Raw genomic sequence first — 27,684 nt, forward strand, 5'->3', positions numbered from 1 at the left:
ATAAAAGGTGGATAGGTCAAACAAAAATCTGGAAATGCATAACTGAACAATTTAAGCATTTTGATTTGCTATCTTAGAGTGGTCTCCTTCACAGAGGTTTCTTTGAATTTCTCCTGTAGGTTTGCAAGCATGTGAGCTTTCTGGATTCTTTGCTACTGTGGTACCCATGTACTATCATTAGCCCAAAACACTTCCTTTCCATTTCATACTTACAGGAAACTGCCTTACTTTTTGGACAGGGAATATAACCAAGATCCAAAGTTTCATTTGATTCTTTTCATCTTTCTGTCCTTATCTTCAGCAACCATATGGGCTAGAAATACAGTTGCTCTAAATGGAAGTGTATAATCTTCAGAAATTGCAAGTTACAGCACTATCCTGTTTGCTACTTAATATTGGTGAGAGGATTAGTCAGCCTTTTTAGTTTTCTGTTGACATACACCAGAACTACCTACCTTTTACTTTCCAAACGTTCAAATTGACGGCTAGCAACGCTATTTCACACGATTGAGTTGTGCGTTTTCCTGATGTCTGATATCATAGTGTTTGTATCTCTATTAAAATGTGTCAATACATGTGTATGAGAGGTAATTTATTTAAATTGTTCTGTGTACATCAAGCTGTAAGGCTTTAATTCAAGACTGAATTATCTTCCTCAAATATTTACAGCAGCTCAGACAGCAGTGATAGGCTTAATACGGGAACTGTTGGTGTCTGTAGCTCATGTCATACAAGATGTCACGTTTTCATGAGGTCCCATCTATTCCCAAAATCTGCGATGTTTCCACATTAAGGGAACGTTGCATGCTGCTTATAATAACAAGGATGATTTGAAAGGTTCTTTCTGTCTTCAGGCACACTCAGCGCATTGTTTTGTATCCAAGAAGGACAGTGAAAAAACTCCACTGACTTGTGTGGTAGCAGGAATAGTCTCTGATATCATTTATCCTCAGTTTTCATTGGTTTTGTGTTCGATAGTTAAGTATGTTTTAATATCCCCATTGTGGCTGTGGGGGCAAACTGATAAAAATTGAGATGTTTATATGTTCTTTGCATGGAGAAACATAATTAGAATATGTGCTCAACCCAAGGAGTTTTCTGGCTCCTGTAATCTTCCTGGATTGTGAGTCAATGTCTATATCTGTTATTTCTATTTAATTTTTTTTTTGTTAGTACATTTGGTTTACAATACTAACAGCTGAAATCTGCTCAGTAAATCCACTGTTGGTACTAGACACAGAAAGAACTGGTATTGTTTTGACAGACAGACAAACAGATTTAGTTTTAAACTGAACATTTCATACGTTAGAGCTATTATGAGAACTTGGTTAAAACATTAATGTGATGTTAAAGTAACGGTATTTTGACTTTTCTTGAGAAATATAGGAAATCTTTTGAGTAACAGTTCAGCAAAAGAGATTCCAGCCTGCAAGTATCATTTTCAAAGGGACATTGTAGAAATTAATATTCAAAAACAATGATTGGAAAATAAACTTCCTCATGGTAAGTGGAAAGTGTCTTTTCCAAAACATGGTGCAGTTTATCATTAAATGAGTAACCATGTTTTCAGACATCTTGAGGTTGACCCAGCTATAGTGAATAGAAAGATTTCTTGCAAGTTTCTAACATCTGAGGTCAGAACAAGCTCGTTTTATGGTGGAAGGATACTGAGCTAAAACACTATCTAATTAAATTGGCATAGCTATGTGCATGTTGTAAATGCACTAGGTTGCTAATTTTAGCAGAAGTGAACTGGGAGCAAGCCAGCTATGGAAATGCAACGTTTTTATTCTTTTTTATTACTCTTTTCTTGCTCTTGCATAGGAGTAATGACTGGCTTTTTTGCACTTTGCAGATAATCCTTCAGCTCAGGGAGTTGTTAAATTCTAAAGAGTCATCCTCTAAAGGGAAAATACATACAAACACACACACACAGTGAGTTAGATACAGTATACCACTGTCTGGTGGCTATATGCTAGAGGCTGACCTGATGGAGTCTTTCACAGGAATTTCCTAAAGGACTGTTACATGTGAGGGGGTAAAAAGAGAGAATATGCACATCTGTGGAAAAGGACAGGTGAAGATGGGGAAAGGAAAGAGCTCTGACCAGCTCAATGGGCTCGACATTAAAGACCTCTGAAGCAAGCCCACCCTGAGAGAGATCTTTTTGCCCACCTCAAGCATGCTAGAGCTTCCATGGTTAGGGTATTCCTGGTTTCTAGATTTCCAGCAAATTGACTTCTGCTTTTTGTCAAGCGCACAATGCCATTTAGTCCTAAAAGAAAGACCTGCTATGTAAGACTTTTACTACTCACTTTGCCAGAACTTCTATTCCTTTCTGCATTGTTAGATAGGTCTGAGCTCTTTGCTGCTCTTCGTTGTTTTATGCTACAGGCAGTATGGAAATTACTCCATTTGATCCCTGCTTTTCAAATAGAAGATGATGTTAAAGAAATACAGAGAATATGACTAAGGAGCTTGTTCTGTTTGAACACCGTTATATGCAAAGAGAGTGTAGTTAACATCTTGTTCCTTTCATTTCTGTTTTTTCCCTTCAGACTCATGTTTGGGGAGTTTAGGTTCAGTATTTCATCTGACCAGATAGCAGTTGCTGGTTGCTGATAACCTGTAAATTAGTTGCTGTTTCATGAGCTGTTCTGTAATTATGGTTTAATAGCCTTTCTTCTTCTGCATCCTAAGGGTAGAAGTTGCTCTTATGTTTTATTAGCCAAATCTTCATTTATCAATAAAAATTGATAATCCATAAATTGCAAGCAGATAATTTAATTGTGAAACTGTTCACAACATTAGTTTAGTGTTAAGGCTTCTGTTTAAGAAATTTAGTGTCATCAAATGGCTGGAATACAGAGCAGGACATTAACTGCGTAACACAGTAAATATTTATGAATTTTTCAGGATGTTGAAATGAAAACTGTAGTGCATGCCCTTCCCTGAACATTCGTGTATTGACATTTTGTGTGCATAGCTAAGCGTTAACCATGGGTCATGTGGTAGGCGATTGCTGTTCTTGTGTTTTTTTGTCTGTCTTTCAAAGAAGTGTTCGAGGTCTGTGAAACTTTTACAGTGATTCAGTCTCTGCTTTTATATATACGTATAATGCTGGGAAATCTCAATCAGCATCAAATGTCTTGTTTCAGTTAATATGTTTCATGCTGGGCAGGAAATCAGGTCTTTTTAGGAAAAAAAAAAGCATGCATTTCACTTTGGTCAGAGATTTGTAGGTGTGCTGAAATGTTACATTTGATTCCTTTTCACATATGAATGTTGGCATTTCTCAACTGAGGCTCTGGTGTTACCTCAGTGGTCAGATGTTTATTGCTGTTTGGTCTTGATGGCCTTCCTCATTAAGCACACTGGCTAAAAATCACAGAATGGTTAGGGTTGGAAGGGACCTCTTGGAGGTCATGTGGTCCAAGCCCTCTGCTCAAGCAGGGCCACCCAGAGCAGGCTGGCCAGGACCACATCCAGGCAGCTGTTGAAGATCTCCAAGAAGGGAGACCCCACAGCCTCTCTGGGCAACCTGTGCTAGGGCACAGTCACCCACATGGCACAGAAGTGCTGTCTGGTGTTTAGACAGGACCTCCTGTGCTCCAGTCTGTGCCCATGGCCTCTTGTCTTGGCACAGGGCACCACTGGAAAGAGCCTGACTCTTTTTTCATTGTGTCCTCCCTTCAGGTATTTATAGACATTCATTAAGATCCTCTCTGAACCTCATCTCCTGCAGGCTGGACAGTCCCCAGCTCTCTCATCCTCTCTTCATAGGAGAGGTGATTCAGATCATCTTGGTGGCCCTCCAGACTTACCAGTATGTTGGTTGTTTCTTTCTTTGCTCAAGCCAAGAAGCTAAATGCACAGTTGTTTTTAAGAAGACCTTGGGCTTGTTAGCATAGGGTGGTTATGTCCCTACACCCCTGACATCCACCTCTGTCAAGGTTATCTTGATGTAAGCAGCCACAGGACTTGAAAAGATGCTGTCATACAGACAGTCCCAGACTGTAATGTGTCATTTACTCTTTACCTATCCCAAGGCAAAAAAAAGAGTTGGTAGACTCTCATGTCTGGGATGAAACTGTATCGTAGCAGAACTTCCTGATACGTCGGAGCTGTGTGCCTTGGGGCAAAGGTGTCTTGCTTGCTTTATGCTGAGATGTTATTGCTCAATGTCTAGAGCTAATCGACTCTGCACTCAGTAATGGTTGCACAGGATTTCATTTAGTGTGTGAGGAGCAGCCCAGGGTACGCCTTTTTCCATGGCTGCACATTTAAACCTGTCATTTGCTTTACTTGCATTTACTTGCTAAGTTGTATCTGTTCTTGCTTCTCAAAGAAGAAACTTACATTTTTAATTAATGTATGGAACATATGTATGTCTGTTTAGCCTGGGTTTGGTCAGTCCTGAAAGTTATTCTCCCCTTTCAGCTTTAGTATAGCTTTGCAACTGAAGCACTAGTGAGAGAGGTGCTAGTATAAAATATAGGCAGGCCTAGTGTTTTGGGAAGATGTTATTCCAAGGCAAGAAAAACTCCTTTTCTCCAATGTTATCTTCAAAGTGACAATTCACTCGTGTTAATATAGATTTAGTGGAAACAGATTGTATAGTTTAAACATTACAGTTTGTACTAAACATTGCTAAGCAATGTTTGCCTGTTCTTAACTGTTGCTTACTTTGGTAGCCAACAACATGAGTATTTCTTGTACTATTAGACTGGCTTCTTCCCCACGAGGACAGTCAAGCAGTGTAGGATGTTGCTCACGGAGGCTGTGCCAACACTACCTTTGTAGGTTTCCAGGACCTCACCACATGAAGCCTTAAGCAACCTGGTTGCTTCCTTTAACTAACCCTGTTGTGAGCAGGAGGCTGGATTAGAGACCTTTGGAGGTCCCTTCCCACCTGAATAATCTCCTGAAATACTTGTTTTTAAATCTGGGGAAACTTACCTAGTGGTAGAGGCACCAGATTTCTTGGAGTTTATATCAATATACAATTTCTTTGAAATTATATTTAATATATGAACTTTGGATGCACTGATTGTATAGGCTTATCAGTCTGTGATGGTGGAGAGCACTAAAATTTAATTTTACTTTGCAAAAGTAAATACTGTCATTGAAGTTAATGGGACTACTGAAATGATTGCTGGTAACATATAATAGCATAGCTGCACCTTCCTTGGAGCTTGTGTTTGCAGGACATTCGCTACTTTAGTTAATAAGGCAAAATTATGCTAATGAAACAGCTTACTTGGAGTGCTCCAAATTCCTTGACTCGCATCCTGGCCTGTACTGTACCATCTTGAGAAGTCTGAAGTTAGGCACCCAAAATACATCTATTAAAGCTGTTGGTGATTGACTTTAAAATCCTCTCAATTTGTGCTTAAAATTAAGCATGGCACGTGGCTTAGTCTTGTTCAGCTTTTTCTGTTAACTGAGAACATTTTTATATATGCACAGTTTATGTGATCATGATTTTTATACACTTTGGAAAAACTATAATTTTAGGAAAATGTTTATGGCACTACTTAGCACGTAGGAGACAGTATGAAGCTAAAGATGTAATACAATAATAATAAAAAATGACAACTTAGTTATGCCCTGTTGCGTTTAATGTAAGTTCTGGTGTCCTTACACTTGCTAGTTAGACTTATGTCTTTATCTCATAATCATGTTCTGTTACTTATTCATGGAAAAAGACCCAGTAGGGTGATTTATGACTGCTTTGCAATAGTTTCAGTGAAATCAAAATTAAATAAGCATCAGATGTCAAATATAAGAATATTTTGAATATTTTAAGGCACCAGAAAGCTTAGCTTTTAATCAGAGTAAAATTCTTTGTAATGGTCTCTCTCTTTTGAAGAGTTGTCTGTCTTTGAACAACTACTGTTGTTAATTAATTGTCAGTAACATTTTAGCTGTATGTTTAAGACTTAATGTTTGAACACTTAGAAGTTTGATTTTGCTTGCAGTTTCCTGGGAGCTGAAGTACAGGTTTAGGATCCAAAGGTGAGGCACTTTCCTTTGAAAATCTGGTCTTTGTATGCAGTGATTTTAAAAATTCTGCAGTATAAACTGAGCATGAAAGAGGATGAAAGTTCATTGGGCTGTAGGGCAGATAGTGGTTGCTGGCTAAATGTTTCACAGGGTCACACTGAGAAGGAAGGGAGCTTGGTGCTTTACTTCAGTTCTTTTCCTTTTTTAAAAATACAAGCATGTAGCTCTGTTGGAAGGGAGAGAAAGGGAGTGGGTGTTATGATAACACAGGCTTTGAGACAGGCAGTTCTGAAAGTTACTTAAACAAAACCATTGAGATCATTTTGTCAAGACACTGTCTAGTTCACCAGCAAATGCTAAAGAAAAAAAATTGCTTATACCTCTTCTTTATTTGCTGCATGAGTTACCTCACTAGATTACTATTGACACCATCACACTTGTGTTCTTTTGCTCTATTTCCTGTGCGTAGAGCAAAGTGCAGTAGAGAAATTGTGGTTGAACAAAACCATGTTTAGAAACATGGCATGTTTTGAGCGCAGAATTCCTATCGAAGCAAAGGAATTAAACAGAAAGTCCTGATAGGAAAGCAGACCAAAGCAAGAAAGAGATGCTCTGGTACCTGAAAAGTGAGTCATTGTGCACAGCAGCATTGTTACCTGTCCTCTTGGACTGGGTAACCTAATCCTATTTGATGTCATACAGTTTATGGAAAAGATGCGTTTTAGCCCTCTGTTGGAAATGACAGCACTTGCCAACAAAAGTACCAATTCACCCAAGAGAAAGGAATTGCTGCATCAGTGTCACCATCTGAACAGGGAGAAGGGCTTTGTGACTGCACAGGGAGGCAAGAAAAGTGTGGAGTGGCAGAGAGAGGAAGACAAGGAAATCAACTTCTTTTTTTCATGTCAGGTTGTTTTATGTTCCCAAGCTTCAGCATGTTGGTATGGGTGTGCAGCCCTGACAAGGTATCACCCTCCTGAAGGTTTGTGTCTCCATTCCTGTTAACAGGAATGTTAACAATTATGGTACCCACGCTTTCCGCCGGTTTTGTTATTGCCACTAGAAATATTGATACAGCCGATCTCTGTGCAAATATCTAGCTGTAGGTTAACAACCATGTAATGGAATATCTTCAACATAATTTGGCAATACAAAAAGAAGACTTATACAAAAGGAACAAAAAACTAAAAATAAGTGAAAAGAAGTTGTCAGGGTTTCCTCTTGTTCCCCAAAATATGTTAGAAATTTGATTGCTAGAAAACCTGAGGTATTTCCATTAACAATAAGTATTTCTAAACTGTCAAGGAGTGAAATACAGCACAGCACTTATACTATGGTTAAGCCTTGTAAAGTCATCAAAAGAAAGTGTGTTTTGCAAGATTTTATACACAGGTATAGTGAAGAAAACCTGAGATTCCATTTCTGGAATTGCAAAAAGCATAGAGTCAGAAGTAGAAATAAGAAACTGGTTCTCATGATTTCCGTAGCCTGGAATTTTATAGGTGTAGATGCAGCATAATTAGTGGTTGTGAAGACCAAAGTAAATGACTATTTTTGTATAGGATGTAATGCATAACTTGCCTTTTTTCTATTTTTTTCTTTCATTTTCAAACAATTTTTATGGTTTGGCATGTGTCGAATGATATTTTTTAAAGTAAAGCTGTAAATAGATTCTCTAAAATTCTGATCTTACTTTTGTAATGAATTCATGTTTTTAATTGCTTAGTCTGTAGATTAAAGATATACCTTTTAGCGTTTTCAGGAGTTCCTCAAGCCACATCACATCTTTCAGCTGTGCTGGTTTCCAATCTCCAGTGTGGTGCAGTTTGAGTGTGCCTGTTGCTCCTCACTGGGTTGATGAAGCCTTGGAATGGTTGTTACCTAATGTTCGGAGGCATCAGGGAGAAGCACATCATTTGGTTGTTCAATTACTGCAGTATCAAACACCTTCGTCTTTCTGTGTATGTTTGTCTCCTTGGATGTTTGCGCTTCATGGCACTATTATCTTCCTAGCTGCGTGTGATCTGCCCAGCACTTCCCCCAGTGCTCCAGTACAAACACTGACAGTGTGATAGGTGTGGAGGCGTGAATGTGATAGGATAAAAGCTGCAGTATGTTCATAAAAGGAACCAAATTACTTACACTCAATTAATGTGACCATGGTTTTGAGAGATCACCAAACCATGGCTAAAAACACCCTTTTATATAATTACCTTGTTATTTTCTCTTTGGTTGGTGTAAAATGGAGTTTAGTTGTCATTGAAAAAAGTTGCAGTAGGCCGTGAATTTTAAAGAAACTGCCACTAATAATATTAGTGTGAGACACTGATTTAATTGGGAAGCAATGGAAAGTATAGAACATAATGATGGAAGGCAACTTTGCTTTGAATATGCTAAATGTAGGCTAATATGAATAGGTTTGGGTAATAAAGCAATAAATGCAAAGTTCATTTAATGGTTAAGTGGACAGTTACTACAGAAATTTCTTTCTGGGTGCATAAGATGAGCACAAGCTCCCCACAGCTAGGATTTCAGAGCCCTTGTTTCTGGAGAGGGATTCTAGTCTCTCTGTTATGAGATGACAGAATGCAACAAGGCAGCGTCTTACTCTTCATACTTAAATTTCTTCAGGTAGGGCTGGGAGAGCAATAGGTCTGGTTCTGCGGCACTTCCACATGTGCAATACACTGTGTACAACGTCTGATCTTTAACCTTTCAGTTTGCAAGGAAATCTTCTCAATAGCCTTTCGCCCTCTGTGAATGTATGTGTAAATAAAGTTGGCAATGAATTGAAAACAGGCTTTTGAACTTCCAAGTACCTGAGCTCTTGCCTTAGCGCACAGCTCAGTTGGGTTGTGCTCTGGCACCGGGCAGACATGTCATCTTCTTGCCCGTCTTTTCCCACTGGTCACTTTGTGTTCTCTTCTTCCAGATGAGCATTAGGTGTTGCCTCGCTTTCCTTTAAATGGAGCAGGAATTTCACCCTGGACTCATCAGCACCAGTATTTCTCATCAGATGCAGACGATGTGTTGGCATTCCTCTCACCACAGTGCAGAAAGCATCTGGTGTTTCTGTGAGAGGATTCTCCTTATGCCGCTGAAAGGGCTGTAGGAGTTGATCAGTACTGGGAAGCCTGAGCTTTCTCCATCTATCTCCTTGTGAAGCTGACTGTGAGAGTTTTGTCTGTGTATATGCTGTCCTAATTAGTCTTTTCTTACCTAGGAGTGCACATAAACCTCTGTTCCTGAGTACCTCTATATTTAGGTAACCATACTACGTGGAGTTTCTCAGCACTGCTTCCCAAAATGTGTGTGCAGCTGAACCTTTTTAGAGGCATCAGACTTCTTGTCACATCAGATCTTTCCTTTGTGTTGAATGTTGGCAATCAGACAAAATACGGTTTTGGCTAACAGCCAAACAGTTGTAAAGTTTGAGAAATTGGATTTACACCCACTTAATGTTTGGCTTCCTCTGAAGTCACTACCAGTTAGGCTATGATTGACTGTTTGTATGTTAGGAAGTACGTTTAAAATAGTTAATTGGCAGAGTAAATATGACACTGTTGAGGTAAACAAAGGTATATGTAAAAAAAAAAGTTTGTAAGTATCAACACTGAAATTCAGTCTGTCTGTATGTTTTGTTAGAGAAGTTTGGACTGTTTACAAATATAAGTACTCACTACAAAGTTATTCTGCTGAATAATATTCAAAATTGTTTGCTCTTCACTATGCTTCTGAAGGTCCCCATGCATACCTGCTTAAAACCAGCAACAAGTGTAGCTAGTAATGAAGTAATTCAAATTTATTTTGTTTCATGACGCACTAATAGAAGAATAATTTAAGTGTGACTGATTTTATTCCTCTGCAGTAGTTGCTTATCTGAAACGCTATTAAAGTTCAGTAACTGTAGCTCCCAAATACAGTATTTGACAGATGGTGTGGGTGGGTTGTGCCATTTCCATGATAAATCTACTTACAAATATAACCGTGCGGAAGTCATCTTCATTCCTTGACTAGTGTAACATATAGACAGAAAAGGTGACAACGCAACATGAAAATGGATTTGTGTCTTGGTTCTTCATTTTCCTGCTGTAATGATTTGAATTTTGGAACAAGTGCAAAAGAGAGATTTCTTTTTACTTTATCTAAAAAAGAGTTGCTATAAATACTAAAATATTCTTTCAGTAGCCTTTCTTTTCTTACACTTTCTTTGAAACTTTTCCTATAATGAATTACTTTTGTAATGTCTTAGTGCATCAGTTAGAAAGCATTATTTTTGCTAGATGGGAACAAACTGGATCTTTGCTAAGATACATTTGCTATTCAAAAAATACTGGAGGTGGGAGAGTTGGACAGTCCTGTTGCACCAGTGCTCACTGTGTGAACTACTCTTACAGCTGAAGCTTAGAGACAATAGAATGCTATAAATAAAAATATACTGCGTTATCCAGTTCTAATATTCTTTCTTACCCTCTTTGTGTTTTAACAGAAATCACAGATGCTAGTACTAGAGGAAACCCAGATACAATTAAGGGTGTGAAAAGAAAAAAGATTGTGACTGAAAACCATCTAAAAAAAATACCAAAATCGCCTTTGAGAAACCCCACAGAATCCAAGGTTAAACAAAATGTAGACCTTCCACCACTAAAAGTTCTTCCAGATGCCTCAGAACATGCCACAGCACAGGACCACGTACCTGTGCAAAATGGAAGTCAATGTACCAGACAAAACGGGGGAGTGCTTAGTAGTGAGATAAGTGCTGAAACAACCAAATCTGAGATACCGATGCAGACAAAGCCTTCATCGACACATCAGTCCCTAGACTTGAGTAAGCAGGCAGTAGAGGATTCTGATGCGAGCCAGTTGAGCTCACCAGAGAAGAAGTCTCTCTCCAACTCCTTACCAAGTAAAACAAAGACTGACAGTAATGAATGTATTACTTTTGTTGATGGTAGTACGTCATCCCCATGTACACGTACTGCATTCGATGTCTTGTTAAAAGCTATGGAGCCTGAACTGAACATCTTAGCACAAGAGTGCCCCCATTATGGGGAGCAGATAGAGAAACTGAGACCAAATAATAAAATTGTAAGCACCTCTCCAAGTCTCACGTCCAATACAATGAGCGTCCAAAATCAGTCTGCTTTGTCTCAGCATGAGTTTACAGCTGGACCTCGCTATTTCCCATGTACATTGAACAACGTGCATGTAGCAACAGCTGCCAAGAGTGGACAAACACAGGTCCAGTCGGTTTCTCGTTCACAAGACCTTGTTACTGAAACCAGCCATCAAAATCACCAGGTTGTTATGTGTCCAAATTTCACAGGTTCCGTGGTGCAACAGCAGAGTCAAGAAAATGCCAAGCTCCAGCAGACATACAGCATAGCAGTAACTTCCTCTGGTGTTCACACCTCATCTTCCACTGTAACTCAGGGTTTTCCTCAAAATCAGTTAGTAGCTAGTTCATCTTCACCTTTGTCAGTTAACACACCTAGTTCAACACACTTGTCTATAGGTCCCATGTATAATTCAGCCCAGATAGCATCAGTTGTAAACCATGGCGTAGAACAAATATGTAACCTCTTGAAAGACCAGAAACCTAAAAAGCTGGGGAAGTACGTCTGTGAGTATTGCAATCGGGCCTGTGCCAAGCCCAGTGTTCTCCAAAAGCACATCCGATCCCATACTGGAGAGCGACCGTATCCTTGCATTACATGTGGGTTTTCATTTAAAACTAAAAGTAATTTGTACAAGCACAAAAAATCCCATGCACATGCTGTCAAACTTGGACTTGTCCTACAGCCAGATGCTGGTGGTCTCTTCTTATCTCATGACTCAGACAAAGCACTTAGCATTCATTCAGATGTGGAAGAAAGTGGTGAAAGTGAAGATGAAGGCACTGCTGATGAAAGACAAGATGATCAAGAACTGGAACCTGCACAAATAGTGAAAGTAATTTCAAGTGCAGAAGCTGTATGGAAGGGAAGCCCTGTTCCACTAAGTAACCCAGATTGCATCCCAGGTGATTCATTACACAATACAGAACCACAAGTAAGGGCAGCTTTACCAAAAGTAGTGGTTCACGCTGTAAATGTTTCTCCGTTAAGGGCCGATAGCCCCAAAGTAACAGATCTAGCACCAGAGCTTGCTGCAGCACAGAGAAAAGGAGATTTTAAAGTGACAAATCTTCAGTCAAATTTAACACATACGGCCTCATTAAAGGAAAATGACATAAAACAAAATCAGAAAACAGAACTGGGCCTATTAGAGGAGCAGCTGGGATCTGCAGTAGGAGCTGTGCATGCTCAGCTTCAGAGACAACAGGCAACCGATTGTTCCCAGGAACAGCAAGGAAAATGCCTTCTGAGCCCTAGAAGTTTAGGTAGTACTGATTCTGGTTATTTCTCTCGTTCTGAAAGTGCTGATCAAACAATGAGCCCACCAGCTCCTTTCGTAAGAGGATTATTGCCCTCTGAAAAAGATTCAAATAAAAATTTGCCCTGTGTACCAAGAGCAAGTGGAATGGTAGCATCAGTGGTACAAACAGTTTGTACCGAGAAAAATTTGATTCTCTCTGGCCAAATGCGACCTCCCATGGCAACAAAAACCCTTGAGGAGCGTATCTCAAAGTTAATTTCTGATAATGAAGCTGTTGTGGATGACAAACAGTTAGATAGCGTGAAACCAAGAAGAACATCTCTTTCGAGAAGAGGAAGCATAGATTCACCAAAATCCTACATATTTAAGGATTCTTTCCAGTTTGATTTAAAGCCTATGGGAAGAAGAACTAGTTCAAGCTCTGATATACCAAAGTCTCCTTTCACACCCACTGAGAAATCAAAGCAAGTTTTTCTTCTCTCTGTACCATCCCTTGACTGTTTGCCTATAACACGAAGTAATTCCATGCCTACTACCAGTTATTCAGCAGTACCTCCAAATGTAATACCTCCTTCTCATCCACTTAGAGGAAGTCAGTCATTTGATGATAAAATCGGTTCTTTATACGATGATGTTTTTGTATCAGGGCCTGCTGCTCCACTGAACCAAGGTGGACATCCTCGGACCCTTGTTAGACAGGCAGCAATAGAAGATTCTTCTACTGGTGAAAGCCAAGTTCTTGGATCAGTGCGACCTGCAGAAGAAAGTTATCTGGGATGTAATTTATCAAATGAATCTTTATTGCTAAGGAACAAGTCCCTGGCACAGGGATCAAATTTAGAAAAAAATAAGAAGTCCCCTCAGGTGCGAGGAACAATGTTTGAGTGTGAAACCTGCAGAAACAGGTATAGGAAACTGGAAAACTTTGAAAACCACAAGAAATTTTACTGTTCAGAGTTGCATGGACCTAAAACTAAAGCTGCAATCCGAGAGCCTGAACATAAAACTGTTCCAAATAGTATACAACCTCAAATTCTGCACTACAGAGTCACTACTTCAACTGGCATCTGGGAACAGACTCCACAAATAAGGAAAAGAAGGAAAATGAAAAGTGTTGGAGATGATGATGACCCACAACAAAACGACACAAGCACACCATCAAAGAATGCAGAATGCCAAAGTAAGCCAGCAATTTCTTCCAGTCAGTCAAAACTCAGTGCAACAGTGGTAGGTTTGCAACAGCCAAGCAACCTTCTACTTCGAAGTTCACAAATTCAGCTTGTGGCTCGAGGCACAGATCTGACAACAGAGCCAAAGATGTCTCCGCTCATTGAAAAGCAGACAAGTTCAGTTATGCAAGAAAAGGTGGAGTTGAAAAGACAAGGGACTGGTATTTCAGTAATACAGCATACCAATTCACTGAGCAGAAATAGCTCATTTGAGAAATCGGAGTCATTTGAAAGAGTATCACCAGTTTCATCTCAAGAGCCCAACAAGGTTGCAAAACACCACTCTTTGAATGCAGTTGCAGTCCAAGAGGATAGACACTATCGTCTGAATACTTCCCAGCATCATCAGTCACTGTCATTAGAAGCACCTAGAGGGGAAGTTCAGGGAAGCCAAATAGTTTCTAATGAGAGGAACACACCACTTCAGACATCAAGACTCGTTCGCCAGCATAACATCCAGGTTCCTGAAATACTGGTCACAGAAGAACCAGACAGGGAACAAGAAAACCAGTGCAGCGATCAGGAAAAGACAGAAAGATTTAATTGGCCACAGCGCAGTGAAACACTGTCAAAATTGCCAACAGAAAAACTTCCACCAAAGAAGAAAAGAATTCGCTTGGCCGAAATGGAGCACTCATCTGCTGAATCGAGCATTGACTCCACTCTTTCCAGAAGTCTAAGTCGAGAGAGTAGTTTGTCTCATGCCTCCAGTTTCTCGGTGTCTCTCGATAAAGATGAGATTTCAAAGGTGGACAATCCTTCTAAAGCAGAACTTATTAGTAAGTCGTCAGAATTCCTTATGATTCCCACTGGCTCTCATGTGCTGGGCATGCCTGGCCCACATTACAGGGAAATGAGGCGTGCTGCGTCAGAGCAGATCAGCTGCACGCAGCCCTCGATGGAGGTTGTAGACTGCAGGAGTAAGTCTTTTGACTGTGGAAGCATATCTCCATCGAAACCTGCCTCACTCGTAGAGATAGCTGCTCCAAAACTGTCGTCTGGAAATGGAGTTACTGGACACGTGCCTCTGCTAGAAAGAAGGAGGGGACCATTTGTAAGACAAATATCTTTAAATATTGCTCCAGAAAATCATCCAGTTAAATTGACTTCTTCATTTCAGACAGTTCATACTACAGATGTGCCATTTCACAGGCTGCAGACCTCTAGCAAATCCTCAGCGGAGTTTCCTTTAAGTACTCAGCATTCTCAAACTCACTCCAGGCCTCACTCAGCAATTCAAAATTCTAATCCCATTAACCTGTCTTCAGTTCAGCAGCCTCTAGATCATGTTTTGAATAATCAAAGACAGCAATCTTCAATGCATCAGCCTTCCCAGACTTCTACTAAAACATCAACCCAAGGGGAACAAGTGAATTCATACACACTTTCTTGTCACCCTGATGAACAAAAGGATTGTTTTGCTCCAAAGTATCAACTCCAAGTTAAAACATTACATATAGGTCAGCCATACTCTTCTAAATTGCTAAAAAATAGTCTATCAAGTCAGACTGTCCCAAGTCAAGCTGGAGTGGACCAGAATGCGTCCTCCTTTGAGCTGCAGGCTAAACTGTCTGACAATATGTCTAATCCTTATTCTGTGCCTCCTCTAAAACAAATTGTCCCTAATAACTGCAGCAGTCAGATACATCAGATTCCTCCTTTTGTAGTTCCTGTCCGTATTTACAGTAGCATCCCATCCTATGGCTTTGCAACCGTTACACCCCTTCCTCAAATTTTAGTGACTCAGGATCAGGTAAACCAATCTATTTGCAAAACAAATGCTGTGAGAGTGCCAACGCTTGAAGGCAAAACTCAGCTGCCAAAATCTCACAAAGATCATCAGAGGACTTTGCCAAATTCATTTGAGTTTGAAAATTCAGTACCAGAAAGTGGAACCAGAAATTCTTCTTCATCAAGCTCTTTGAATATTATTCAGAAAGTGCCAGTTAGTGGACTCTTCCCTCAACAAGAAGCTACACCTTCAAGTAAACGAATGCTTTCTCCAGCCAACAGTTTAGATATTGCCATGGAAAAACAACAAAAACGTGTTAAAGATGAGAGTGGAGCTGCTTGCATGACCGATGCCAGACCATTACATTCACTGAGCGTTCGATCTAATGACCTGGCTAATAAGCAAAAGAAACCAATCTTGGTGAGACAGGTTTGCACCACAGAGCCTCTTGAAAATCACCTCCTAGATCCTGATGGTGTTGCACAGAATGAAAAAAGCAGCAAAGCTAGTATTTCAGACATGCTGTTGCCTGACCGTCATTCATCTGAAACTGGGGTTTCAGAAACCCTGAGGGAGTCACCAGAATCTGAAGACATGAAGCCTTCAGCATCACCAGCGTTTGCAGTTAGAAAACCATCTGAACTGCCTCCAGTGAGTAATCAGAATTCTCTTTTAAAGGCTGTAGGCAGCAGTCAAGAAAGATCCCCAAGTAGCAGTCATGAGAGCAAGCAAATCAATAGCCAGAGTCAAGCAAAGCCTCTAACCATGCTGGCTGCAGTGAATACAGGAGAAATGCAGAGATTGTCATTTCCAAGCCTCAAGACCTCAACGAGCTTTACCTGGTGTTTTCTCCTGAAGAGGAAACCGTTACATCTGCTGCAAAACGATCAGAAAATTTCAGCCTACTCTACATGGACCATTAGTCCCAACAATCCTAATCCACTTGGTTTGTCAACAAAGGTAGCTCTTTCTCTCCTCAACTCAAAACAGAAAGTTGAAAAACCGCTATACACTCAAGCAAGAACTACTCATCCCAGGTCTGATGTACTGGTCTATTCAAGCAAGTGGAAGAACAGCTTAACCAAGGTACTTAACCTATGCCTGATATATACTGATCATTTATGGAGGATTTGCTTTGGTGATTGAGTTTGTTCATATTTTGGAGAATGTAATGTGCCTGACGTGTAATATATGCTCTTATTTATTTTAGTTATGCTGGATCAGGCTGCTAAAAAGATCTTAAGTAATTCCATTAAGAAACCTCTTCATAAGGATTTATCACTTTTCATGGAAATTAGTTCCCGGATTTAAATCTGCATATGAAATGTTTATTGTGACAGGATTGCGTTTTGCTATTTTTTAAATGCAAAGGGTATAACAAATAGTTCTGATAGAAATTTTTTTTAAACACCTAAAACAGGTTAATTCAAGATCATAGCTGCGTATTTTCCCTTAAAAATCTGCTGGTATTTTCTGTTATAAAAATATGCTTCTAGTGAACAGGTGTCCGTGGACAGCGTAAAGACATTTTTCACCATTGCTGATCATCTAACTGATGGAGGAGCAGTGCTCCACTTCCCTTTCTCCCACCTAGGTTAGTTGGTGGTGTGAAATAATGACAGAAATAGTGAAGTTTAAAAGAAAATTACAGCTTCCATAAAAACACTGGCAACTTCTTAGATTGATATGGCTACAAAGATGCCGTTAAATCTTGTGCAGTGGAATATGCTGAGGGTAACATTTGTGACACACATAAAACACAACATAACTCCAGAGTCAAATGTGGAAAAGAGCAAAGTAGTCACTTTTTGTTTCTTTAACCACCTTAGGGCTGCATGGATGTGATCAGGATTTACTAGACTGTGTGCTGATTTGCACTGAATTTGGCATTCCTAAGTAATTGGTGCGCCTCTGCAAATTGTTGAGTGTGACTCTTGGACCTATAGTATGGCAACAAGTGTCACTGTCTATTTAGTGGATCACATAGCTTTTGTTAACTCATCTGTTATAGCCATAAAGCTTGCTGAGGAGAGCCTTGGTGTACAGTGTGATTTCACACTCTTCTTTGTCCTCTGCTGTGCCTGGGGTATGCTCATTGCCATGCTTCTCCTCTTAGCTGGCAAAAACAGAGGATTTCCATGGGGCACTAATTCTCCAGAATTGCTCAGAGGCTGTCTAGACTCACCTACTTTGGGGAGGTGAGAGCAATTGTTACTACTCTAATCTTGCAGTCTGCCATCTACAAAACTTTCTGGCCATCAGGCTGGGAATCAGGACCCATGGGGCGTGCATTCACTCTAGAGGAAGCATGCCACGGCTTCAGGAAAAGACATGCATTCCTGCTGATGTTGAGTGATGAAAACTTGCTCTTCGAGGTCACAAGTGGATGTTTCTGTGCTTACTGAGTGTTTTGCTAAAATACAAAGCTGTCAATGGGGGAAAGAGCAATAAGATGAGAAACTCTATGTAAGAGGAAGAATTAGTTGCAGAATTACAGGGGGAGTTGAGAAGATATGCAGAAACCCCTATGGCCAAAAGCAATAGAGTTAAATCTATCTCTCTTGATATCATTGGGAGATTTTGCTAACATTCATATTGGTGTTCAAAGCTTAGTCGATAATGTCTCATGTGGGAAATACAGATTGCTGACTTGCTGATAGTACTGCAACTAAATTCAGTTACTGGTTCCATATTAGTGTGCCTCCTTTTACTTAAACTCATATTGCCTTTTCTAGTGTGCTTCCTCATATGTTTTTTGAGATGTTGTACTTAAATAGTGCTAAATCTTTAAATAAATAAATAAATAAAAATTGGAAGGTTTAGCTTTTTTCAGCGTACATGGTTGAGCAATTTGTTCTAAGGAAGGCAAGTCTCTCGTTACTTGTGTTGTTGACTCATGCTTGTTTTATTTTTAAAGAACCGTCTATTAGAAGAAATTCTTAAATAACAAAGTTACTGTGTGCCTCACGAAGAATAAATTTTGTCTACAAACAAGTTCTGTTTAGAATGCAAATAATGGATAACAATACTCTGGAAAATATTTTGACAGCACCCTTTTAAGCATTCTAGGAGTTCTTAAATGCAGTAATAGGCAGCTGTCAGGTACATTTACACTGCTTCTTCCACAAAAGAACTACACTTATTAATCTTTCTTCAGTCTTTCTTGCTGACATTTTGCATCAAACACACTAGCAAGGTCAAGATGAAGAGTTCTTAAGCTCTGCTTGGGGCTGATTTACAGATTTTCTTCAGAGCCATTATGAAGGAAGAACATACAGCGAGAAACCACCAATAAAAGTTTAATTGGCATCTTAGACTGTACAAACAAGGTTCGGGGTGGCAGAAATTAAAAATTTTAAAGGCCTGATAGGTAGGATATGACCTAGGATATGACCTGACACCCCCAAAGTTTGCCTTGTTTCCCTTTCAGTGTCTCAGACTTTCCAGGATAATGAGGATGCTGTTAGAAGATAACCTCTGTGTTACCACTTTCTAGTTAGACTTGATAGTGGAATGGCTCGTGCCCACTTGGAAACTTCTAGTTACTGTCATCACAAGAGCCATGCGGAATGAGAGCAAAACCTGAAATTGCTCATTATGTTCATGCCTGGTAATTCTCCCACTGGCATCTTCTGGTTGAGGTTGACAGTGGAACCAGAACATTGGTGGTCCTTTGGGAAGATAATATTCCATTAAAACAAACAAAAAAAGCAGCAAAGTAATTCTCTCTTACCTTCAAATGAATGTGATTGATTTCCTGCTTAAACGCTTGGCAGGGTCCTGAGTTCATTGGAGAACCACAGTTTAGATTGCAAGTCTTTGAGGGTTGTGACTGTCATTCAGAAGATGTTTGCTTGAGTGGTTTGCACATTTTAACCCTGACCTGAAAGAGAGCTCTAAGGGTCACTATAATACAGTTTATAAATAACTACAGAAATATGGTGTTGTTACCCCTCACCTCTTCTCTCACAGTCTCAGCCCTTTCCAGAGAGATGTGGAGCATTCTGCTAGGGGGCTTTAACTGCAGATCTCACAAAGGTAAACCATCCCTAGTTTTGCCCCCAGAACCAAGTCATGTTTACTGCGATCTCACATTGCTGCATAACTGCTACTAATCACTGTCACAAAAAGGTAATTCTTTCAACAATAGATGTCATGGGAAATGAAGAGATGTGAACAAAATGCAAACAATAAGTAATCTCGGGACTTTGTTTACTCTTCACAACTCACTGCTCAGAGTCAATAGGTGAAGTTGTCACGTTCCAGTGATTCAAAGAACAAACCACAAAGTGGGATTGTGGAAGAAGCTCCTGGAATGAACACAGCATGTTAAAATGTAACATGGGGTTCACCTGTATGGAAAAGGCTTATTTTATCTCCCTACTCCTTATTTTTTTTAATGGTTTGATTCGTTAATATTTTTTGCCAGTTTTTGTTGCCTGAAATCATTGGTGTTGCATCAGGAGCTCTGTCTCAAGCCTCTGCTTTGTTTTTTTGGCTTTTTTCTATGAGGTGAATCAGTAAAGTTTGAAGTATGCCAGCGTGAAGATCTCCAGGCATGAATAGGCTGAGGAATGGAAAGCTTCTACTAACTGAAAAGCTTTCCTTTCATGGATGATGGGCCACAACTGTCCAACTCACCAATGGAAAGTAGTTAAATTCAGAAGATTTTTATGTGTAAACTAGTAAAAGTTTAAAAAGTAAAAAAAGTGAAAGTAAAAAAGATATTAAAACCTTTTCCCTCAAGTGACTGGGTGCCAGTAGGAAAAATGTTTAATGGATATTGTCTGAAATTTATAACTTCAATGATTCAGGCTCTGAGCATTTTTTTTGTGTGTGGTGGGGTTCTTTTTGTTTGTTTGTTTTGTTTTGTTTTGTTTGTTTGCTTCCGAGGGGTGTTGTAAAGTACCAGAAGTATCTATTGAACTCTTGTCTCTGGACAGCCCTAACAGCAGTTTTGTTTTGTTTTGTTTTGTTTTCCCCAGTTAAAACTGATATAAATCTGATATAAATATCAGTAATTGGAGACAGTAGAGTGAAATTGGAGCAAAATAAGTAAAGTAGAAATGAATCATGGTCTATGTCTCTATAGTAGGAGAAAGAGAAGACTTAGAAGTGGAAGGTGTAAGCAATTGTGGAGAGGAAAATTCTACTGCACTGTCATTTTTTACCCTTCACCCTGATATGTGTGGGGTTTTGTTAGGTTTCAGGTGAGGTATGGTAAAGTATTTGCATGCAAGAAACCTATGCTGCTTAGAGACTGATCCCTCTTGAAGATTTACAGAGGGACCCAAATCTTATTCAGCATCAGTGTGGAATTTTCCATAAAATTAAGCATGTTTTCTTCATTATCAGTGAGCACTTCTGTAGATTTCTGTGACAAGCTCGATGTTTCTCTTAGAGCATTTCTGGAATGGCAGCATTTTGCATGTTTAAGACACTGAAATAGCTGCTAAAAGTAGCATATAATCAGTAAATTAAAGTACATCAGTGGGAGGTAGATAGTAATTTGAACATCTATGTTAGACTGTCTTATCTTTGTATTGTTTGTATTAAAAAAAAATAATAAATTAAATTAAAAAAAAAAAAAAGCAAAGAAGGGGGTAGAATCCCAGAGCCTGTTCCTAGCTTTTGTACTCTAGGTACTTTTGTGAATATATAATATATAGTTTGGGTAACAACCTGGACCAGATACATCTGGAATCTTTCTTTTTCCCTTGTCTTTCCATTGTTGAAACATAAGTGTGGAAAGTAAACATAAGTTTAGCATCTAGAGATCAGGTACTTAAAGATTGCGTTATTTCAGATGCTGGGAATATTTATACAGTATTAGGATTATTGCATATATTCTTTTTTTTTTTCCAGTACTCTTTTCCTTGTTAAATTATAAATGTCACCTTGTTACTCTTTATTTACAGTGGAAACAAAAAGCAATTCCGATGTATATGATACAGGAACTACAAGTTGAGTTACAATTGGATTGCTATTACCGTAGCAAGCTCATCTTCTGCTATTTCATCCTAACCATCTTTTCCTCCACTTTGTACGAATACTGTTAAAACATGCAGGGTGAAATTTCTTTCTTCCTACACACAGGCAGAGTTGTCATGTGTGCTTTGGTAGGACTGCTCAGATGCTTGAAAATCCATCCCAAATCAGTCACATAACCATGTGAGAGCATATGGACTGGAGTGGTACATGCAGCCTGTGCAGATTGCCGAGGATTTGAACCTGATAGGAAGTCGCTTTTCCTCTGATCCATGTTAATTCCTTATCATCCCCATTCCTCCTCAGAGGGGAAGTAAATACAGTGGCAGAGATTGCAGGGAGGGCGATGGGCGAGAACCGGGTGCCAGAGCGATGTCACCTTTGATGCATGTAATGACCAGTGTAAATCATCAGTCATTTTAAGGCAGCCAGTGAAAGCCATTCCTCTTGCCAAGAATTCTCAAGCTTGCAGCATTAGGTTTTATAATGAGTAGAAAACATAAGGCCAGTCTTTTTTCTCCCATCATTTTATTCACTTATCAATATGAGCAAATGTGGTAATTATGCCAGCTATGTGGGTAGAACAGTTTATAAATACAGCAGTAATAATTGCTAGCTAATTGGATCTTTCCTTCATTGTTGCCCATTTTATAAATATCCCAGACTTGGAAGGAGTAGATTTTAATTGGTAAGTGTTGGGGGAACTCATCCTCTTTTTTTTTTTAAACAAAAAAAAGGTTTCTTAATTAATAATAAAAGGAAGCTGAGAAAGGTACTTTTGTTCTGCTAGACCACTGGTACACTTTTTCTAGTAATTTGGCCTGGTAGCGGCGGATAGCTGTGGAGTCCTGCTCTGGAAGAGTTCTGGAGTCCCTGTTAGCAACCTCACCAAACTGGGAAGAGTCAATCCCCACACCACAACAGGAGTGTTTAATGAAAAATACTAGAAAACAGAAACATTACCTGTTAGTACGTCTCCTCAGCCTACCCCTTTTCCTCTTTGCTGGGCTGCAGGAAAGCAGCTCCTGGGACGAGGGAGCCCTTCGCTGCCCGTGCCCCTGGTAGGCAGCAGGCAGCTGGAGCTGGGAAGGCGCTACTTAAATGTCCAGGACTTGAGCCATGGGGAGAAAGCACTGCTAACTGTCTGTGCACAACTACTTCCTCCCTCCCTCTCTGTCAGGCTGTGCGGGATGGTGTCCGATGCTGCCACAGAGCCCTGCCTGCGTGGTCCGGTTGTTGCGTCTAGGGCAGTGGAGTTGGTCAGTCGCCTTTCAGGAAGCCGCTGGGTTTTATTGGAAGCGTCTTTTCTCTGTAATAGACCATGTGTGAGCTAAAAAACGTCACCTCTACCTTCCCAAAGGAAGGAAGAGACATCTCCTATGGTATATTCAAAGCATTCCTGGTTTCCTACAGTGCCATGATCTCCATATAGATTTGCCAGTCCACGAATATTCAGTGCATAGTAGAGAAGTTCAGTGCATATTAAAGAAGTTTAGCCAAAGATACTGTTTGATTCACGTATCTTAAAATTTTATATATATATATATATCACAATGGTGGCTTGTAAAAGGAATTATGTTTTTATTCCTAATACTTTGTATGTTTGAATGGTGTATGGAAGATACTAATTTTAATGATAGATGTATGTATATCTCATTTTCTTTCAGCAAGCATTAAATAGAAAAAAAATGACTGCATCTGAATTCAGCAATAAGGAAAACTCTGAATCAAGTACTGAGCATGATAAAGAAAATTCCTTTAACAAAACTGAACCAAGAAGAGTGAAAATATTTGATGGAGGGCAAGTATTTTACTTTGTGTACTAGATATTGTTGGAAAAATATTTTTTCTTGATTCTAGACTTTGCAGAGATGTTGTTTCCTGTTAGATTTATTTTAGACAACAGTTCCCATACTGTTGCCTGTGGATGTTGGTTTATGTTTCTGAGAAAAATGGAAAGTCACCAGAAGCATGGAGCCATGAGAGTTAAGGGGACATTATGAAATAAAGAACAATAGGCAGTGTGATTCATTTTTTTCCAAAGGGCAAACGTTAATCAGCAGTAAAGACAGCTAGATACAGCCACAGATGTAGCCTATTTTCCTGTATTTCTCTTATGTGATAAATAATATCTATTCTTCCATAAGCTTGTATAATTTTTGCCAGAGAGGATACAGTCTGGGGCAGTCCAGTTGCTGTCTGGAGGTTGCAGAAGTCCTGGTCTGAAAAGTTCTATGGAAATACTTAACTGAGAGTTCCCGTCTATGCACTGCAATATTTTTAAATCAGTTGCCTGGTGTGAGTAACAGTTGCTTTAGCCAGTGTTGTGCCGTGTACAACATCTAATAAAACAGAATTTTTAGTAGAAAAGTGTGCCAGTGACACTTCTAAAAGTTCTGAGCACAAATGGTATGTATTTTATTGTTCTAGTAATTGGTAATGGGCTCTAGGGCTTTCCATTGATGGATTTTTGTTTTGAGCCCAGTCTAGGCTAACAGTTAAGCTGTTACCAGCCACCCAGGTAAAACATTGCTATGTGCCTCAGCTTAGCTCCAGAAGTTGCAGGAACCAGGTCTCAGTTTGCTGTCCTAGAGTAGGGAGGTGAATGGTGGAAATCAGTCTAAGGGACTTTTTCCATCAAGAGACAGCCCCAATAGGTTGAGTCCTGAACACATTAACAGGAATGTTTAAAGACATCCCCAGTGTCATAACTGATGTTGTTCCTTCTCTGCATCCAGCACAGAGCATCAAAGATGCTCCTTTTAAAGCTTTCTCGTGGTGCCCAAACTCACTTCCAAGAGCTGACATTTTTTCAAAGTATATTCCCATGTTGCAAAGAAGAAATTTGAAATCTTGAAATGCTTAGTATCAAATGGCACCTTTATTAAAAAAGATATACCATTAATCCTAAACAAGTCCATGATTATGAGTTTAAGAAATAAATGCACAACTAGAAAATAGTTTCGTTTTGTTGTTTTCATATTTTAAATATTTATTTTTTTTAATTTCATAGATTATGGTTTCTAACTAGATTTCTTTTTCCCTTTACACCTAATTCCCTTATTCTTATGATGCTGTTACTAGGTACAAGTCAAATGAAGACTATGTGTATGTTCGGGGGAGAGGAAGAGGGAAATACATCTGTGAGGAATGTGGAATACGTTGCAAGAAGCCCAGTATGCTGAAGAAGCATATTCGCACACATACAGATGTCCGTCCTTACCATTGCAATTACTGCAACTTCTCCTTCAAAACTAAAGGTAGGAGTTGGTTTCCAGTGTACATTTTTCCCCTTTTTTTCTTCAGTGTTAAAGCACAATTCTTTCCTTCTCAAATTTGGCTACCTATAAGCCAAAGAAGTTGCTTCGCTGTGGAGTTTTGTTGACTAATATTTCCAGGATTTGAAGTCTCTGGTCTCCTTCTTTTCCTTTGTCTTCTGTATGCTTATTCAGATAATCACATCTTTATATGAACAAACTGTGTGGCATGTCGTGGTAGGTAAGAAATTAGACCAGAAAAGGAAAATATGGGATTATGGTGAAAGTTATGTCCCATCCCGTGTAGGGATGTGAGCACAGTTTTAAGCCCCCACTGATGATCATTCAGACGTATGACATTGGCGTATTTTGTACTCCTATTAGCACTCAATTGAAATGCTCCAGTCAAGAAATTGGCCTTTATTAAATTATTATATTAAAATGATTTCTGTCTTCTCAAAGGACAAAGTTCATTTTCCCCTTGATCTTATAAGACCCAAAGATGGACCCCTACTTTCTAAAGCCTGTTTACACAAGTACTTAAATGCATCCAAATTTAAATAGTAGGTGAAAGAGCCAGCATATGTTCATAGCCAAAATACTTTCAGTGAAAAATTGGAAGCAGTAAAATTTTTCTGAGCTTTGAACATCTTTTAGCTATAATTCCCCCCAGCTATAACCTCAGAAACATTTGTACTTTTAGTGGGCTTGAGACTACTCAGCAGTTAGGTGGAAAACTCAAGAAATAACACAGGATTGCAGAAAGTAGGATGGATATTTTTCAGATGTCTTCAAACCTAACACTGCTTCCTGACACCCTGGGGTGTCATATTGCTTTGTCGCACCATCTTTAAGATGAAATACTGGATTGTGAACCCAATAAATTCTGTTACAGTTTTTGCTGGGTAGGCTTGCTGGCCCAGTTCAGGTAATTAAGTTTTACCCATTTAAAAATCTCCCTTGCTTCAGTTGTAGAAGATGCTTGTACTTGATTCCTGTTCTACAGTTGCTGTCATGGCTGCTGCCATTACTAGCAAAGTTAGATGCAGAGCTGAGTGCTTGAAATTTGGTAAACCACCCTTCACGAAAGGACAATGTAGGCAATAATTTCATACAGGTGGGAATTTTGCTATTTGTGAATCAATAGCAATACCATATAGCTTCATAACAAGAAATTCAAAATTTGGGCTGAGGTCCTAACCTTATTTCAAAGTGGGAATTACATATTCCATAACTATGGAAGAGTCAGTATTTCACCCACTTCATTTGAATGTCTCAAAGAAACTGTTTTTGTAAGATAATATTAAGTGTAAAGTGAGTTGTTACTTATATACATTCAACATATTCATCAATTATAACTCCCTAATCGACTTTTAACTTTTTTCTTGATGATATCTGCCATACTTTCTTTCCAAAAGAAGTGGGAACAGTAGCTCATGGAGCCCCTCAGTAGTTATGCATTGATTTTTGAGATTGCGAGCGAATATTTTCAGGCTCTTATTATGAATAAAATTAATCTAGTTGTTTAGGTTGGCAGTGGAAATAATAGACACCATCACATACTAAAAGAGATGCAAGATATGAACTTTAGTTTCACATGGTAGTTTTCTGTCAATATAATTTTGAAGACTGAATCAGCCTTTATTTATATTTATCAGAAAGAATTGGGGGATATTTTACACGCATGCAAAATGCATCATTTTCTATGATTTCCACCCTATTCTATTTTATTTCAGTAAAGAACTGAGCCTGGGAACTAGTAGCATTCATGATGATGAATCTGCCATAGCCCTTGATAAACTTATATTGAGGGGCAAGGCTCTGTCAGGTGTGCAATTAAATTATACAGTTGGTTGTAAATGTAACTGAATGAGATATGGACGTGTGTATATTTGTATAGTCAAAGAGTATTTCATTTTTTTGTTTCTTTTTTCCTAAGGAAATCTGACAAAACATATGAAGTCAAAAGCACATAGCAAGAAATGCATGGATTTGGGAGTCTCAGTAGGCTTAATAGATGACCAAGATGGAGAAGAAGAATTTGGTAAGAATTTAAAATCTTTTCTTTACTGCATTGTGGTATCTATTTTATCGTCCCGGTTTCTTACCCTTTCTTTTCCAAAGCTATTTAATTCTTGTAGAGGGAAAAGATCCAGAGATAAAAATCTTAGAAGCTAGTCAAAGAGAGCAAGAAATATTGGAAAAACCTTCACCAAAATAAATGACAAGCATATGCTAAAGATATTTTGCTGCTGAATTTTTCAGTGTTACACAGTTTAACCTGATTGGTTTCACAGATAAATATGAGAAGATTGAAAGTACCAGAAGAACAGCTGTGTCTAGGGGGAAAAGAAAAGTGAAATGTAGTATTTTTTGAAAATAGTTGTGCATGAAATTGTCAAAGTTTTGAATACACATTTTGTAAATTTTATCGATAACACACCCCACAGAAATACATATATTTGCTGAGTTCTTTGCACAGGCTTTTCAAGGAGGCTGATTATCTTCAGGTATAGAGTGCTGTCCTTCACAAATAATTGGGCATAAATCAACAGATAGAGACCAGTTTTTCATCTTGACCTGTTCTACTCTTCCATTAGTGCCAAGAGTATTATCAAGATTACTTGTTAATAATTGAAATTCTGCACTTTCTGCACACCAAGACCACTCTACTGAAAAGGAGGTGAGATTGAGGACAGTCAAGGAGGGCCACACTGGGGTCATGTAGGCTTTGCTCAGCATGGTAGGAAAGATGTAGCTGCATCAGATGCAGTGAGATGTAAGACAGGTTTTTGTGTTAGGACTTTGGTTTGGGTCTCAATGTGTCTTGATGCAGTGGAGGCATTTTCTACTTCCTCGCACTTCTCAGCAGGGATTTGAGTCCTGTTGCCTTGCCTTGTATTTTTCTTTTTTCAGTGGAATGGTTTATTAGATTGTGGATGATGTTTTGAGAAACGAAAGCAGTGGGGTCTTCATTTAGACAGTAAAGGGCAAGAAAGATGAATGCACTTGCTCCCATATGACAGCCGCTAGTAGAATAAGAGAATCATCTTGAATCTAATTCTAAATTATGTTGGGAATATGACTCAGCTAG

General features: G+C 39.1%; 1 protein-coding gene across 6 annotated transcripts in view; it reads left to right on the forward strand.

Annotated features, from left to right (window-relative positions):
* HIVEP1 (HIVEP zinc finger 1) overlaps positions 1 to 27,684 on the forward strand; it is a 123,827-nt gene that overhangs the window by 74,534 nt on the left and 21,609 nt on the right. For all 6 annotated transcript variants that reach the window (XM_083824336.1, XM_083824339.1, XM_083824340.1 and 3 more), the window contains 4 exons: positions 10,496 to 16,431; positions 23,001 to 23,134; positions 24,418 to 24,593; positions 26,530 to 26,634. In XM_083824336.1, the coding sequence (XP_083680462.1) occupies positions 10,496 to 16,431; positions 23,001 to 23,134; positions 24,418 to 24,593; positions 26,530 to 26,634 (6,351 nt within the window). The remainder of the gene's footprint in view (positions 1 to 10,495; positions 16,432 to 23,000; positions 23,135 to 24,417; positions 24,594 to 26,529; positions 26,635 to 27,684) is intronic.

This window comes from Anser anser (genome assembly GCF_964211835.1).
Source record: "Anser anser genome assembly, chromosome: 2".
Classification (NCBI taxonomy): domain Eukaryota; kingdom Metazoa; phylum Chordata; class Aves; order Anseriformes; family Anatidae; genus Anser; species Anser anser.